At 42.2% G+C, this 16426-nt stretch overlaps 1 protein-coding gene across 1 annotated transcript in view; it reads right to left on the bottom strand.

Moving 5' to 3' along the window:
• Nucleotides 1-824: 824 nt before the first annotated feature.
• Nucleotides 825-16426, bottom strand: part of FBXW12 (F-box and WD repeat domain containing 12) — an 85809-nt gene continuing 70207 nt past the window's right edge. The window contains 6 exon segments of the mRNA XM_059924362.1: nt 825-2293; nt 2687-2892; nt 5420-5504; nt 5506-5536; nt 5986-6149; nt 13963-14053. Coding sequence (XP_059780345.1) covers nt 2875-2892; nt 5420-5504; nt 5506-5536; nt 5986-6149; nt 13963-14053 — 389 coding nt within the window. The 3' untranslated portion in view covers nt 825-2293; nt 2687-2874.

The raw sequence follows: 16426 nt of genomic DNA on the forward strand, positions 1-16426 counted from the left end.
TTACTTGACTTAGTATGATAATCTTTAGGTCCATCCATTTTGCTGCAAATGGCATTATTTCATTCTTTTTTATGGCCGAGTAATATTCCATTGCATATATGTACCACATCTTCTTTATCCATTCCTCTGTTGATGGCCATTTAGGTTATTTCCATGTCCTGGCCATTGTAAATAGTGCTGCAATGAACACTGGGGTGTATGTATCCTTTTGGATTATGGTTTTCTCCAGATATATGCCCAGGAGTGGGATTGGTGGATCATATGGTAGCTCTATTTTAAGTTTTTAAGGAACCTCCATATTGTTCTCCATAGTGGTTGTACCAATTTACATTCCCACCAACAGTGTAGGAGGGTTCCCTTTTCTCCACACCCTCTCTAGCACTTACTGTTTGTAGACTTTTTGATGATGGCCATTCTGACAGGTGCAAGGTGATACCTCATTGTAGTTTTGATTTGCATTTCTCTGATAATTAGTGATGCTGAGCATCTTTTCATATGCTTTTTGGCTATCTGTATATCTTCTTTGGAGAACTGTCTGTTTAGATCTTCTGCCCATTTTTTGATTGGGTTGTTTGTTTTTTTGACATAGAGCTCCATGAGCTGTTTGTATATTTTGGAGATTAACCCCTTGTCAGTTGCATTATTTGCAAATATTTTCTCCCATTCTATGGGTATCTTTTTGTTTTGCTGATGGTTTCCTTTGCTGTGCAGAAGCTTTTAAGCTTAATTAGGTCACGTTTGTTTATTTTTGTTTTTATTTTCATTACTCTAGGAGGTGGATCAAAAACGATGTTGCTTTGATCTATGTCAAAGAATGTTCTGCCTATGTTTTTCTCTAAGAGTTTTATAGTGTCTGGCCTTACATTTAGGTCTTTGATCCATTTCCAGTTTATTTTTGTGTATGGTGTTAGAGAATGTTCTAATTTCATTCTTTTACATGTAGCTGTCCAGTTTTCCCAGCACCACTCATCAAAGAGACTGTTTTTTCTCCATTGTATATTCTTTCCTCCCTTGCCATAGATTAATTGACCATAGGAGCGTGAGTTTATTTCTGGGCTTTCTATCCTATTCCATTGATATATATTTCTGTTTTTGTGCCAGTACCATACTGTTTTGATTACTGTAGCTTTGTAGTATAGTCTGCAGTCAGGGAGTCTGATTCCTCCAGCTCCATTTTTCTTTCTCAAGATTGCTTTGGCTATTCGGGGTCTTTTGTGTTTCCATGTAATTAAAAAAAAAAAAATTTGCTCTAGTTCTGTGAAAAATGCCAATGGTAGTTTGATAGGGATTGCACTGAATCTGTAGATTGCCTTGGGTAGTTCATATCATCTTACCTCATGTGCCTACTTATCTCTAAGTGAGTGCTGAACACTGTATTTGAAAAGAGAGGCCTTGGGAGTTGTTAACCTTCTCCAGAAAGGATTTTCATTTACTCCCAGCCAGTAACTGGGCAGCTGCAGCCAGTTCAGGGACTGTTTACTTTCAGACCACCCTCACTCTTAGGCTGAAACTTGATAACCCACCCAACGTAAGAGGATTCACAGGGCTCCATTCCTTGGTGGCCCTGCAGTCCAACTTTTGTCTACTTGGCTATTAAGCTCTGCTCAGCCCCTTAGCTTTGTAGTAAACATCTCCAGGGCAAAAGCAGCCCCATTGTTAGGCTCAGCACTTTGATTTCTGCCATCTTCTGAATCTTGGCCTAGAAACCGTTTGCTCTTTTTAGCTCTCTGACTTGATATATATTCTAATTTTTCTAATTGTCCTTCACTGACAAGTATGTGTGAATCATGTGCTCTACCATTCCCAGGAGAGAAACTTAGTGGCTTCCTCTTCATCTACACAATATATTCTCAAATTGCTCTGGAGATGTTAATTACACTTATTCCAAAGTCTTCTTTAAACAACTAGAGTTGTTTATGTGAAATCTGTTTCATCAGGTTTTACTTTTTTTGTTTACGAGCTTAGTTCTTTTACAGAGTTAGTTCTGTTTACATATGAAACTGTTCCTGGATGTCTGCTCATCTTGATATTTGGGATGCCAGTTTGCCCACACTTGCAAAGACCTCCTTCCCTCCAGGAGGAGGATACTGCCCCCAGGTGAGAGCTACTTCCTCAATCTGCCAGCTAACACCCACTTTTGCCATTTCTCTCTGGCCAAATGCTCCCTCCCAATGCCCAAGAATCACCTCTAAAACAAATGTCCTGGCAGCAGAAGGCCTTCATCATCTGAGGCAAATGCTTGCATTCTGTCGAACATGCCTCAGTTTTCCTTTGAGTTGGGCCCTCGTGGAGACTTGAAAAGGGGGAAAGAAGGGTGAGAATGCAGTAGTGAGAAGGAACTGCAAGGGGAAGAAAGACTATGAGTAGGACCAGGAGACACGAAAGCAGGGGCCCGTGGACAAGAAAACACAGGCAGCCCACAGGGCTGGACCTCACTCTGAAAGGGTGAGAGGCTGCAGAGATGGGGCCAGGGAACAGGCTGTGGCACACTAGAGCCGAAGGGGGATGAGGAGTCTGCCCTCCACATGGCAGGCAAGGAGGAGCTTGGGGGACCGAGCAGAATTATGTGGTCACTTGGTCTTCCACGTGGAGGGCCTGGCTTGAAGTGCCACCTGGCACAGTGGTCTGGTGCCAGGTCCACAGACCCTGGGAAACAGCAGAGGTTCCTGAGAGCTGGGTCACTCACCAGCAGGAGGGGGCCTTCTGGAAAGTCTCAGGCCTCCAATGAAGACGAGTATGTAGGCAGGCAGGAGGCTTGCTCACACCCATTCTCTGCTTTCCATACTTTGATCAGTCCCTGCTCGTCCACGGTGACAACCAGTTGCAGCCGAGGGTAAGTCACCAAATTCACCGGAGCTGCAGGCTGTAGAGGGCTCAACAGATCTCCGTGCCCTAGGCAACAACAAAATTAATGTAACAACTCACATAGGGCCCATTTATTTCCTAAACACTTATCATTTTCATTCATTCGACCATCACCCAGTGCACACTGGGGACATGTAGGTGTAAAGGATATGATGCCCATCCTCACAGGCCGCACAGCATGGTAGGGAACACAACACAGAAGCAATGTTCCACCAGAGAGGAGACAGGTGTGTCCTGGAGGAGAGCAGTGGCTGAGCGTGGGTGTTGAGACTGCCTGGGGTTGGTGCCATTGCAGGGGGATTGAGGGTGGGGTTCTTCATGTGCACTGGGCACAGGATGTCTGAAGCACTCCCAGTGGTTACCTATGGCTCAACTGAAGAAGGCTGGGCAGGGAGGCAGGACCCAACACTACCCACCCTGCCCGGGATCTGGGCTGTGCTTGGGACCCAGGCTGTGCTGGGGAACTGGGCTGTACTCAGGACCTGGGCTTTGCAGGGCTGCATAAAGTGAACTTCCACGTGGAACGTCTCACTTGGTCCCCAAGGAACCCAGGTTTACAGATAAGCTAATTCAGCCTTGTGGTTGTAAACAGTTTCTGTTGCATATCTGCAACTGCCCTGCTCAGAACATGCCCTTCCCAGTGGTGTACCCAGCAGTGCCACCGCGGGCCAGGCCTGGCGAAGGCCCATGCCCTGTCACGGCCATTAGCACAGAGGAAAATGACTGGTCCGAGATGGGCTGATTCCCAGATACATGGTCTCTCCCAGGATTCTGAAAGCTAGAACAGCGAGGTAAAGAGCTCGGGTCCAGCAGGCCCACGGCACATTAGGATAGGGCGTCAGAGAACCAATCCTCTAATTGCTGTTTCTGAGTTTCTCAGAGTTGCCACATGGGGTTTCTTTCCAATTTGGAGTTATTACAGTTCTTTTTCTATCAGGTGTTATCATGTTAGCATGATCTTTTTCCAATCATGATATCCCAGTATTCTTCCATTCTTTTCTTTCTTCCCCCTCACATCAACAAATCAACAGTTGATTTCTGTTGCTTAAACAGCTAACAAGACTATTACTAGTAGGAACTCGGCACCAGTGACTGGGTCATGTCAACTAGGTCTCGGAGAATACACATTATTCACCAGTGGCTAGTAGTATGGAAGTGGGCAAAGAAGCAGTGAAACTCCCCTTCCCATTTCAGAATAGAAAGTAGCAACCAGGGGAACAGAGCGCAGAAACAGGCTACATACTGCATGACTCCAACAAAATGACTGAGCTTTCTAAAAATAAAATAAGATTGGAGATGTGTTCACAAAGAGGATTAAGGTTGGCAAGCCAGGCAGAATGGGTGCAGAAGGGTCTAGCCCTGTCTAACAGTCCCACACTGTGACCAACGGACCACACTAGAGTTCAACAAACCACAGCCTGCAGCCAAACCCAGCCCACTAACCATTTTTGTATTTTCGTTAAAAAAAAAAAAATCAAAGAATATTTCATGACACATGAAAAAAACAAGAAACTCACATGTGAGGGTCCATAAGTACAGTTTTATTGGAACACAGCCACTCCCTTTTTGTTTACTTCTTGTCTACAGCTGCTTCTGCTTTTCAGCCACATAGTTAAGTAGTTGCAACAGGACCACGTGGTCTGCAAAGCCTCAAATATTTGCTCTCTGGCCCTTTACAGAAAAGGTCTGCCACCCCAGCACCAAAGCTCTTTATGTGCAAGTCAAGACCTTTTTGTTTTGGCAACTATGGAACCTCCCAGCCTTCAGGTCTTCTTCCTGCCCAAGAGCCCCTCATCTAAGCCTGTGTGGTCTCATGTCCACAGCCTAAGGGGGGTCTCTTTCAGGGCAACACAACTGCAATGAAACAGAGACCAGCCACCTGCACCCATCAGTCACCAGAGACCTTCACTCGAAATTATAATGTCAAACATCACTGTATATGAGGAAAATAAAGCACGTGGAAGAGAAAAAAAAACATGATAAACAAATGAAAAACTGACCATGGAGGAAAGACATATGATGCAAATAACTGTATCCTTTAAACAACAAAAAAGAGCAATCAGAGAATATGAAAATGGATAGGAAAGCTTTTTAACAATTAGTACCAACCAAGTCCAAAATACTAATCAAGTTATCGAGGTTGTAACACTTAAGTTTGCAAGTGGGGTGAGTAAAAGCTGCATTATCTGGGCAAAACCACCCAGAGGCTGGCATTGGCTCCAATGTGGACATCACAGAAATGGGCATGGCAGCTGTCATCCCCTTGCATAAACAGCCTCCATCAGGCACTGCAAAAATGCCCATCTCCCTGAGGCAGGACAGCAGAGAGTCAAGGGCATTTGCGATCAATCAGACTCAAGTCTGAAGTGTGACCTGGCACAGCGACTGAGCCTCCTGCAGCTCAGATTTCTCATCTGTACAATGGGGCTCCCACTCCTCACCTCACAAGTTGGCTGTGATGCTTAAAGAGAATAAAGGCAAAGGGCCTCGCTAAGACTGAGGACATAGCAGCATCTGGTCACTTCTCCTCCTGGCCCCCTCCTGGACAGCTCACCTCTTGCAGATCCCAGGCACACACGGTGCCATCTGACGACACGGTGCACACCACGGACTCCTCCCGCCCATCAAACCAGTACTCTGGTTGAGATGTAGGCCAGCTCATCTATCTCTCCTGAAAGAGAACACAGACTTGCCTTAAGCATACACATGGATGCCTGGGATGTGAACATTCAACTTGGTGAAGGGGAGGCAGGCAAGTCATTCCTCTTCTCTCTCAGGAGCATGACAGGTGCTGATTCTAGGGACAGTGGTGGACAGAAAGAGCTGGGACTTCAGACTTACAGTTTGGGTATCATGCTCAGGACTGCCTATCACCCACCAGCCATGTTACTGTGAACAACAGTTACAACATCCTTATCTCTTAGTTTCTGTTTCTTTCTACTCTGAAATAGATGTAATGATCTCTGTGAGGATCAAATGATAACACAGGTATAGAACATAGCAGGGTATGTCCTCATTATGTGGCATTTTCCAACTAATTGGTTGAAAAACCAAATCCCTAGAGATCTGACCAGGGAAAGAGTGGGAATGCACAGAGTTACCACCTTCCCCACCCCGTACCTTTGTGCCCAGCAATGGCTTTGCAGATAAAGTCCTTCTCTGGCCACCCAGATTCCATTCGGAACTCCAGCTCGGATCAGCAGAGATAGTACTGTTTCCATGTCTGTGTGCCCAGGGTCGTCTGGGAGGCTTTACAGGAGGACCAGCGTCTCAGACACAGCTGCCTGAAACAAAGACCCACAGTCCCAGGCAGAAAAGGAGTCATTAGAAGGTGTTTTGGCATCAATAGGCCTAGCTTTGATTCCCAGCTTCACCATCTACTAGCTTGGACAACTCACTTTGCCTATGTAGGCCTCAGTTTCCTCCACTGTTAAATGGGGATAATGATATGACACTGAACGAGTGCTCACCATATGTCAGGAATAGGTGCTTTTCGTGTTTCCAGTCAATCTATATAACAACCCCATAAGGTAGGTCCTCATCTCCATTTTAGACATGAGAGAGAGGTTAAACAACTAACCCAGGGCCATGCAGCCTTGGTCATGCAACTGGAACTCAAGAGTCTGCATTTTTTTGAAGCCGCCAACTATTGTTGAACTATTTCTCCCTTCAATTTTGTCAGCCCTTCATGCATTTTGTTGCTTTGTTATTAGGTCCTTTTACATTTATAATTTTTAGATCTTCTTGATGGATTGATCTGTTTATTATTATAAAATATCCTTCTTTGTCCCTAGTAACACTTTTTGTCTTAAAGTCTGTTTTGTCTGATATTAGCATAGTCACTCTAGCTCTCTCTTGGTTGCTGTTTGCATGGTATATGTTTCCATTCTATTATTTTCAACCTGTATCTTTGAATCTAAAGTGTGTCTATTGCAGACAGCATATACTTGGATATTTTTAATCCCTTCTGCCAATCTCTGCCTTTTCATTGGAGTGTTTAATCCATATATATTTAATACAACTACTGATAAGATAGGATTTACATGTCATTTTGCTTATTTCTATGCATTTTTCCTTCTATTCCTCTATTACTGCCTTCTTTTGTATTAAGTATTTTCTTGTGTCCTATTGCCTTGTCATTTCTTCAACTGTATATTCTTTTAGTTCTTAGTGGTTGCCTTGGGGATTACTGGACAAAAATCTTAATTTATGACAATCTAGTTTTGATTAATATCAACTTAATAGTATCAAAAAACTTAGCTCCTGTGTAGCTCCATTTTATGCCCCTCTCATTCATGCTGTTATTGTCATACAGATTACATCTTCATACATTATGTACCCAATGGAGAGTCACAATTATTGTTTTATGCAGTTGTCCTTTAAATCACATAGGAAAAAAGGAGTTACAAACAAAAGAATTCATTTATGTTGCCTTTTATATACATCCATATGGTTACTTTACTGATGCTACTTCTTCACGTGGATTCAAGTTCCTGTCTAATGTCCTTTCATATCAATCTGAAAGACTCTTTAGTATTTTTTGTAGGGCAAGTCTACTAGCAACAAATTCTCAGAGCTTTTGTTAATCTGGGAATGTCTTAATTTTCTCCTTCATTTTGCTAGATATAGAATTATTTATTTATTTATTTGTTTATTTATTTATAATCAGTCATCAATTTTATACACATCAGTGTATACATGTCAATCCCAATCGCCCAATTCAGCACACCACCATCCCCACCCCACCGCGGTTGTCCCCCCTTGGTGTCCACACGTTTGTTCTCTACATCTGTGTCTCAACTTCTGCCCTGCAAACCAGTTCATCTGTACCATTTTTCTAGGTTCCACATACATGCATTAATATACGATATTTGTTTTTCTCTTTCTGACTTACTTCACTCTATATGACAGTCTCTAGATCCATCCACGTCTCAACAAATGACTCAATTTCGTTCCTTTTTATGGCTGAGTAATATTCCATTGTATATATGTACCACTACTTCTTTATACATTTGTCTGTCGATGGGCATTTAGGTTGGTTCCATGACCTGGCTATTGTAAATTGTGCTGCAATGAACATTGGGGTGCATGTGTCTTTTTGAATTACGGTTTTCTCTGGGTATATGCCCAGTAGTGGGATTGCTGGATCATATGGTAATTCTATTTTTAGTTTTTTAAGGAACCTCCATATTGTTCTCCATAGTGGCTGCATCAATTTACATTCCCACCAACAGTGCAAGAGGGTTCCCTTTTCTCCACACCCTCTCCAGCATTTGTTGTTTGTAGATTTTCTGATGATGCCCATTCTAACTGGTGTGAGGTGATACCTCATTGTAGTTTTGATTTGCATTTCTCTAATAATTAGTGATGTTGAGCAGCTTTTCATGTGCTTCTTGGCCATCTGTATGTCTTCTTTGGAGAAATGTCTATTTAGGTCTTCTGCCCATTTTTCGATTGGGTTGTTTGTTTCTTTAATATTGAGCTGAATGAGCTGTTTATATATTTTGGAGATTAATCCTTTGTCCGTTGATTTGTTTGCAAATATTTTCTCCCATTCTGAGGGTTGTCTTTTCGTCTTGTTTATGGTTTCCTTTGTTGTGCAAAAAAAAAAAAAGGAGCTGGAGGAATCAGACTCCCTGACTTCAGACTATACTACAAAGCTACAGTAATCAAGACAATATGGTACTGGCACAAAAACAGAAACATAGATCAAGGGAACAAGATAGAAAGCCCAAAGATAAACCCAGGCACCTATGGTCAACTAATCTATGACAAAGGAGGCAAAGATATACAATGGAGAAAAGACAGTCTCTTCAATAAGTGGTGCCAGGAAAACTGGACAGCTACGTGTAAAAGAAGGAAATTAGAATATTCCCTAACACCATACACAAAAATAAACTCAAAATGGATTCGAGACCTAAATGTAAGACCGGACACTATAAAACTCTTAGAGGAAAACATAGGAAGAACACTCTTTGACATCAATCACAGCAAGATCTTTTTTGATCCACCTCCTAGAGTAATGGAAATAAAAACAAAAATAAACAAATGGGACCTAATGAAACTTCAAAGCTTTTGCACAGCAAAGGATATAGAATTCTTGATGACAATCTTTTTCTTCCCACACCTTCAACATATCAGCACACTCCTTTTTGGGCTCCATGGTTTTTTATGAGAAATCAACCGTTACTCTCATTGGGGTTGTCCCATACATGATGAGTTGCTTCTCTCTTGATGCTTTCAAGATTCTGTCTTTGGTTTTCAAGTTGGATTATAATGTGTCTCGACATGGAACTCTTTTGACTTTATCCTACTTGCAGCTCACTGAGCTTCTGGATGTGTAAATTAACATTTTTCATCAAATTTGGGAAGTTTTCAGTCATATCTTTAAATACTTTCTACTTTCTTTCTCCTCTCATCTGGAACTCCCTATTATATGTTGCTTGCATGCTTGATGGTGTCCCACAGGTCTCTTAGGCACTATTCATTTTTCTTCATCTTTAGCTTCATTGCATTCCTCAGACTGGATAATCTCAACTGACCTATATTCCAGTTTACTGATTCTTTCTTCTGCCTGCTCAAATCTGCTCTTGAATTTTTAATTTGATATTGTACTTTCCTACTCCATAATTTCTGTTTAGTTATTTTTTTATACTTTCTCTTTATTAATATTCTCTATTAAATGAGACACTGTTCTCATACTTCCCTTCAGTTCTTTTCACATGGTTTCCTCTAGTTCTTTGCACATACTAAAATAGTTGATTTAAAGTCTTTGTCTAGTAGGTCTGATGCCTGGGCTTCCTTGGGGACAGTCTTTATTGTTTGCTTTGTTTCCTGCATATTAGCGACACTTTATTTCTTTGCATGACTTATAACTTCTGTTGAAAACTGAACATTTTAAATAACATAATGTAGAACTCTGGAAATCTGATTCCACCCCACCCCCGGTTTGTTATTATTGCCGTTATTATTTTTTGTTTGTTTAGTGAAGTAACTCTGAAAGTCTGTATTCTTTGTTATGTAGGGCCACTTATGTCTCTGCTCAGTTAAATTAATGTGCAGTAATGAGAGGACAGAGATTTCCTAAATTTCTGGAACCACTAAGTTTCCTAGTCATTGCCAAAGGCTCTATGTGCAGGTTGGGGCATGTGTGCAACACTCAGCCAGGCAGTTGACTTCTCTGCCTTAGTCTTCACTTCCTGCTTCCACAGAACCTGAAGGTTAACCAGAGGTAAAAGTTTAGAGCCCTTTTATATCTTCCCTGAGTTAGCACACAGCCCTGCACGAGCACTTGGCCTTCTAGATTCCTAGGAATGTGTTGGAGCTTTCCAAAACCCCTAAGGACATCACATTCCCAGCTTTTCCTTTTAAACTCTTTGGTTAGCCTATTGTTTCCTTAACTATCATTCATCAACTCTGATTAAAGACTAATTAAAAAGTTAATCAATTCTCTTTAGTTGTTTTGACAAATGCCCCAAGGTAAAGGTTTTTCACATTGGATGAACACCAAGCAAGGTAAAATAAAGACAGCTTACACGTGAGCTCTTCCAGGAAACACCAGACAGGTCGAACAATGACAATTCTCTGGGAATAAGGCTTTGAAGAATCTCCTCTCATCCCATTCTTACCCTTCCAATGACTGCGGCTCCTGGTTTCACTGTGATTGTGAACTGTTGGTGTTCAAGGCTAACACAAAGCTGGAAGGTTGTTATGGGAACAGGGCAAGTGAACACTTGCTGCTCTTACTGAGAATAAGCCATTTTTTTCTTGAATAAACATTTCCCAGACTACTGTAAGTCTCTGGTTAATTTCCAGAGTTCTGTAAAAGTTGATTTTGACAATTTATGCCAGTTTTCTCATTGCTTTTATGGAGGAGAAAATTTTCAGAAGTCATTAATCCACCATTTTCCAAGAGTCTGCATCCTTAACTTGTATGTATCAATAACTACTGTCAATTCTATGAGAGCAACTCGCTTATAAGGTTGTTGAAGATAAAACATTAGCTCATCCACACTATGGAGAATACTGAATCCCCACCTAGTCTGTGGACCCCAAAGTGAGTGAGACATGGTCCTTGCCCTATGAGTACTCGCAGCTGGTGGTTAGGAGGATAAGTAAAACTAAAATTCTGGAGAGAAATGCTAAGTTTCAGAAGGGGCAGCCTATGGTGCCATGGGAGTAAAACACAAGGAGAGTGAACATCTGGGAGAGGATTAGGGAGGCCCCATGGACAAAGGCTTTCAAAATTTACAGTCACCAGAGTTGATGCAGCATCAGAGGACTCCAGTCATATCTCACAGAGGAGAAAAATGAGGCTGGGTGGAAAATAAGTAGCTCACCGCCCATGGTCCCAATAAGTACAACACAAAGAGTTTCTCTCCATTCAAAGCCTGTACACTCACTGAGCACCTATGTGTCAGGCTCTGTACTAGGCACCAGTGACCTTCTAACACACTGTGAAGGATCCAGTGCTTATGTTGGATATGGGTTTTCCTGTACCCACTGAAACCCTGTTCCTTCTACCAGAAGTAGCATACTCACAGCCTGCAGGCAGAATGGGCATCCAGTTTACCTTGTCTGGCCTGCATAGGATTGGCCTATGTGAACTAGCTGCCAATACTTAAAAATCAAGAGATTTCACATACTAATTAGGTAAAGGAAGAAGATCTAACTATACTGAAATCAAATTCTCACCTGGAAAAATTTATCTGGGGCCACACAGAACAGTACTCTTCAGACAAGAATGAGCTTTCAGGGAATTCCCTGGTGGTCCAGTGGTTAGGACTCTGCGCTTTCACTGCTGAGGGCCTGGGTTCTATCCCTGGTCGGGGAGCTAGGATCCTGCAAGCCGCATGGCACAGCCAAAAAAAAAAAAAAAAAGAATGAGCTTTCAGCTCCATCACGGCCTTCACCATCCCTTTTATCTCTTGGACTAAGAGGCTGAGCATCAGCTGCCTCACATCATCATTCTTATGTTGTTGATTTTCTTTTAGTTGAAATAATCGGAAAGGGAAATTTCTTGTACCCATATCTCAACCTAAACAGTGTGAAAATAAAAGCTAGACTAAGAAGATAATGTGGTTTAAGAAAAAGGGGGGGTAACATTTCTTTGTGGAAGTGAAGTCTATTTCTACATATTTAAGGCCATTATACATCAAACCATAAGTAGGAACCATGACCAATATTCAGAAGAAATAACACCAAGTGATTTGACCAAAAAAAGGGCAGACTGTCAACATGGCTAAAGTGTGCACATGAGTAAAGTATGAGATAAGCCTCTGAAATACAAGGATGTATCAAGTGATAAAACACCATGGCACCAAAACCTTTCAGATAGCAATTAACAGCAAAACAATCTACTGTACACAAACAAAAAAAAATATTTGTACCTTAAACAAAAGCAAATATTTGCAATTTTACTTTTAACCAAAAATCTAACACATAGTGTGTTAAAGAGATGGCAGAATTTAAAAGGTCATGAAGCATTTTAAAGAAGTAACTTGCAGTGTTTTAAATTAGAATTATAGAGTACATATTAAAAACATATGACCGGTTAACCATGTTCATTTACTGTGTCCGTAAGAGTTCCTATGGGCCTGGAGAGTTTTGGGGCTTAGTACCCATGACAGGTACAACATTAGAAATGACACGTGCATGTGACGATGCTCCTGGAATGCTGTTGCAGTTGTCCCAGTTCCAGAAACATAAACCCAGTGTTTTTTATATGAACATAGGTCAAGGATACCATCCCAAAGAATGCCTGTATGCTAAAAAGAGTTTAGCACCAAAAACTATAAAATAGTAATGAACCGAAAACCCATTCGTGACTTGGCTTGCAGACAGCTGAAGAATCTGCTTGAGGAACCTGGAGGTACACACAATATGGTAACACATGCATACATGTGGGGGTTAGGTGATAAGCTGCTCAAGAGATTTTTTGAACTGCTGAAAGAAATATATTACTTATGTTATTCAAAGGGAAATTCCTACCCCAGCTTATCAGTAAAGATGAGAACAAAGACTAGGGTTTAGGGTTGGCATCCTACCCATTCCAACTGTGAGAACTGCCCTCCAAGGGCTTCCACAAATAGTTACACCAATCTATGAGTCAACTCATTTATTTCTAGTGACACAGTGTCTTTGAGAATCACATTTGGCAAGACATTCTCTTGCCCACTTATCTACAGAGAAATCAATTTCCAGAATTGAATGTTCTATCTAGAGTACATTCCCCAAATTGTAGAGATAAAGACTGAAATCCAATAAAAGTTCCCTTACTTCAAAATTGACTAGAGATTAACATCATTTTTCTAATTAATATTATTAGCAATAAAAAAAATGAATAAAAAGCAACAAACAGAACAGTGCTGTATGATACTGAAAAATAAATATGGCAAGATTGGCATTCCACAATTCTCAAATATATCAATTCACAGTTATTCTAAAAATAAAAACCATCAAGCAAAGATTCCCTCCATGTTTGGAGAAAACTTCATGTGAACAGTTGTTTTCCATCAAGAAAGACTAAAACTAAATATAGCTCCTAGTCGATAGTCAAGGCTATATAGTCTGTCCTATATTCTGCAAGAGGCAGAAGATCTGACACTTACCTCTTGGGACAAAAGAAAAGATGTCAGGTTCCAAAGGAGGAATGAACAGAAAAGAAAAATTTAATAATTTAATGATTAAAATATTTTTTATTTTCTACTTTTAATTTTTTGAATTTTATTTAAGTTCTAATATCAAACATGCTTATATAACTATGTTGTTACACCAAAGTTGAAATCAAATAAAAGTGGTTTATTTGTCTATTGATTTGTCTATCAGCCAGCTGCATTCAATTTGCTGTACATTTCTGCCCCTGAGTTTGGTACCCCCACCTACATCAACCTCCACTTGATTAACAAAATCGCTTATATTTCAATATACTATAAAAAAAGTCTCACACCCCCAACTAGGGAGGAGTTTCCTGCTGGTAAGGGCTGTGGATTGTCCCTTCTTGTCTACTTAACAGAAACGCAGTGAGTGCTGAAAAGTACACCCCTCTCTCCTTTGAGGGATACTCTCCTGAGCAGGCCTGGCTCTTCCTCCACTCACCTCCACAGTTCCTTGGTCCTTGAAGCCTCATTCCAGACCCAGAAGAGTAGCTGGTCAGTCAACATGCAATTAGTGCCTAGCCTGCCAGGCCCTGTGGAGGGGACAGAGAGCTAAATGAGACCCAGTGCTTGCACTCAAGAACACTCACCCTGGGGAGTTAGAGACAAATTCAGACCATCAAATAAAACACACCAAATAATGAATGACAAAGGAGAGAATGACCAACTCAGTTGGAGCCAAGGGGTTCAGAAGTAACTACTGATCAACTCCTGAAGGATGAGTAGTTATCCTCTAAGCAAACGGCTGAAGCATTTCAGGGAGAGAAAGATCCGCTTGGGCAAAGATTCAGAAGTATGAAAAAGATGATGAGTAAGTTGCCTTAATCAGAACATAGAGAAAGGAGCTGGAGACAGGCTTAGACCAACTCTTGGAAGTCAGAAGGGCAAAAACAGTGAGAAGTCACTTGAGAACTGTGAATGGAAGAGTGGCAAGTCAAACTGTGTTTTAGGCTGCTATGAGAAGGAAGGACTTGGAGACTTCTCTAGTGGTCCAATGGTTAAGAATCCGCCTTCCAATGCAGGGGGCATGGGTTGGATACCTGGTCGAGGAACTAAGATCCCACATGCTGGGGCAACTAAGCCCATGCACGCTCTAGAGCCCATGCGCCACAACTAGAGAGCCCGTGCACTGCAACGAAAGATCCCACATGCCACAACAAAGATCCTATGTGCCGCAACTAAGACCCGATGCAGCAAAATAAATAAATAAATATTAAAAAAAAAAAAAAAAGACTCTGAGCTTCCACTGTAGGGGGCACGGGTTGGATCCCTGGTTGGGGAACTAAGATCCTGTAAGCCACGTGGTAGGGCCAACTGAATAAAAAAGAGAGAGAGAAGGAAGGACTGGAAACGAGGGCAGAGCAGCAGGACCCATAAGAAGGCTGCTGCAATGGAGTAAATTAAGGCTCTGGCTAAAGGGATGTCCCAGAGACGCCAAGGTGGAGGAACAGAACTGCTACCTGGGGAGGGCACACAGGCCGTATTCCCACAAACTGCTCTCTGCAGAAGTATCTGGAAGAGGCTCAGGTGGCCCTGGGAAGGGATCACAGTACCCTGCCTCCCCCTCCCTCAGGCCCACACCTGCATCCTGGAACTTCTTGGCCTCTCCAGCTGGGCCACCCTAGGTTCTGGAGCCTATACAGCTTCAGCAGAAACCACTCTGGAGCTTTCTGTGGCCCAGACCTACTGAGGGTCCCAGCCAGATACGTGGCTTTCCAGGCCCGGGCAGAAATAACAACCACCCTGCCTGAGCCCAGGTTTCTACTTCCACAGCCCTCACTCACCCGAGATCAAAGTTTCTCAGTCCTTAAGAAATCTTTTTGGCTAGTAGGAATGTAAAGTTGATATTTTGCAATAATCAAACCAGGTAAGAAGATTTCCGCATTCTTTTTTTCTATAGTTCCCAGTTCAAAACCTAACTGAGATGTTCTTACTTCCCTAACATAAAATTATAATATGTAATATAACCTGCAAAATGGGTGTTACCCACCTTGGAGAATGCCTCTGTTAGATGCTGATCTTCATGATGACACTGTGAGGCAGGGTTTATTGACCTCATTTTACCTAACAGGGAAACCAGAACCTGGAGAAGTTGCTGCTATCAAAGGGTAAAAGGCACCTCCCTTTCAAAATCTGCTGGGAGACTACCTGGGTGACCTCAGCCAATGCACTCTCGGCACGATACTCACTTTCCCTATTGGTAAAAATGGGGATAACAACCCAGTATTTTACTTGATACATTTAAGTTATAATTACACAATTCAGGTAAGGGTCTGTTTATTAATCTTTTTGTAAAATGATATAATAATGTATTTTAAAAGTAAAGAAATTCATTTACTCAACAAACATTTACTTACAGTACACTAAATATCAAGCCATACGCTGAGTGTATACACACAGTGATCATACAGTGGTTATACACACAGTGATGCAAGAGACAAAAGAATGAGTCTAGCGGGCGTAGGGGGGAAGCAAACATTTAACAAGCACAGTATGTGATCATTTAGTCACAGTTGTGCTGAGTAAGAGCACAGAGGAGGAAGAGCTCGGAACACAACAGGGGCAGGATCGCAGATCAGACTAACGCACTAAACAGGCACTTAGGGAGCACAGCCAGTACAGGAGCTCGACTGGCTGGGAAGGGACAGGCGGAGCCCGCAGGAGGAGGCGTCACTCACAGGGAGGGCACGGCTTTCCAGGCAGGCCCCAGAAGGGAAATTCCAGAATATTCCAGAAGAGGTGGGATCCCTAGGCCAATCTTAGGGGTGAACCCTGTTCACAGGTGCCCAGTGCAAGCCAACCGCGCAGGGGCTCTGGACACACCGACAGACGGAGGAACAGAGGGATAAGAGGTTTCCACAGCAACCCCTTCATAGGTCGCCGAGGTCGCCACCCCGCGGGCCAAG

The sequence above is a fragment of the Balaenoptera ricei genome, chromosome 6 (assembly GCF_028023285.1).
Source record: "Balaenoptera ricei isolate mBalRic1 chromosome 6, mBalRic1.hap2, whole genome shotgun sequence".
NCBI lineage: Eukaryota > Metazoa > Chordata > Mammalia > Artiodactyla > Balaenopteridae > Balaenoptera > Balaenoptera ricei.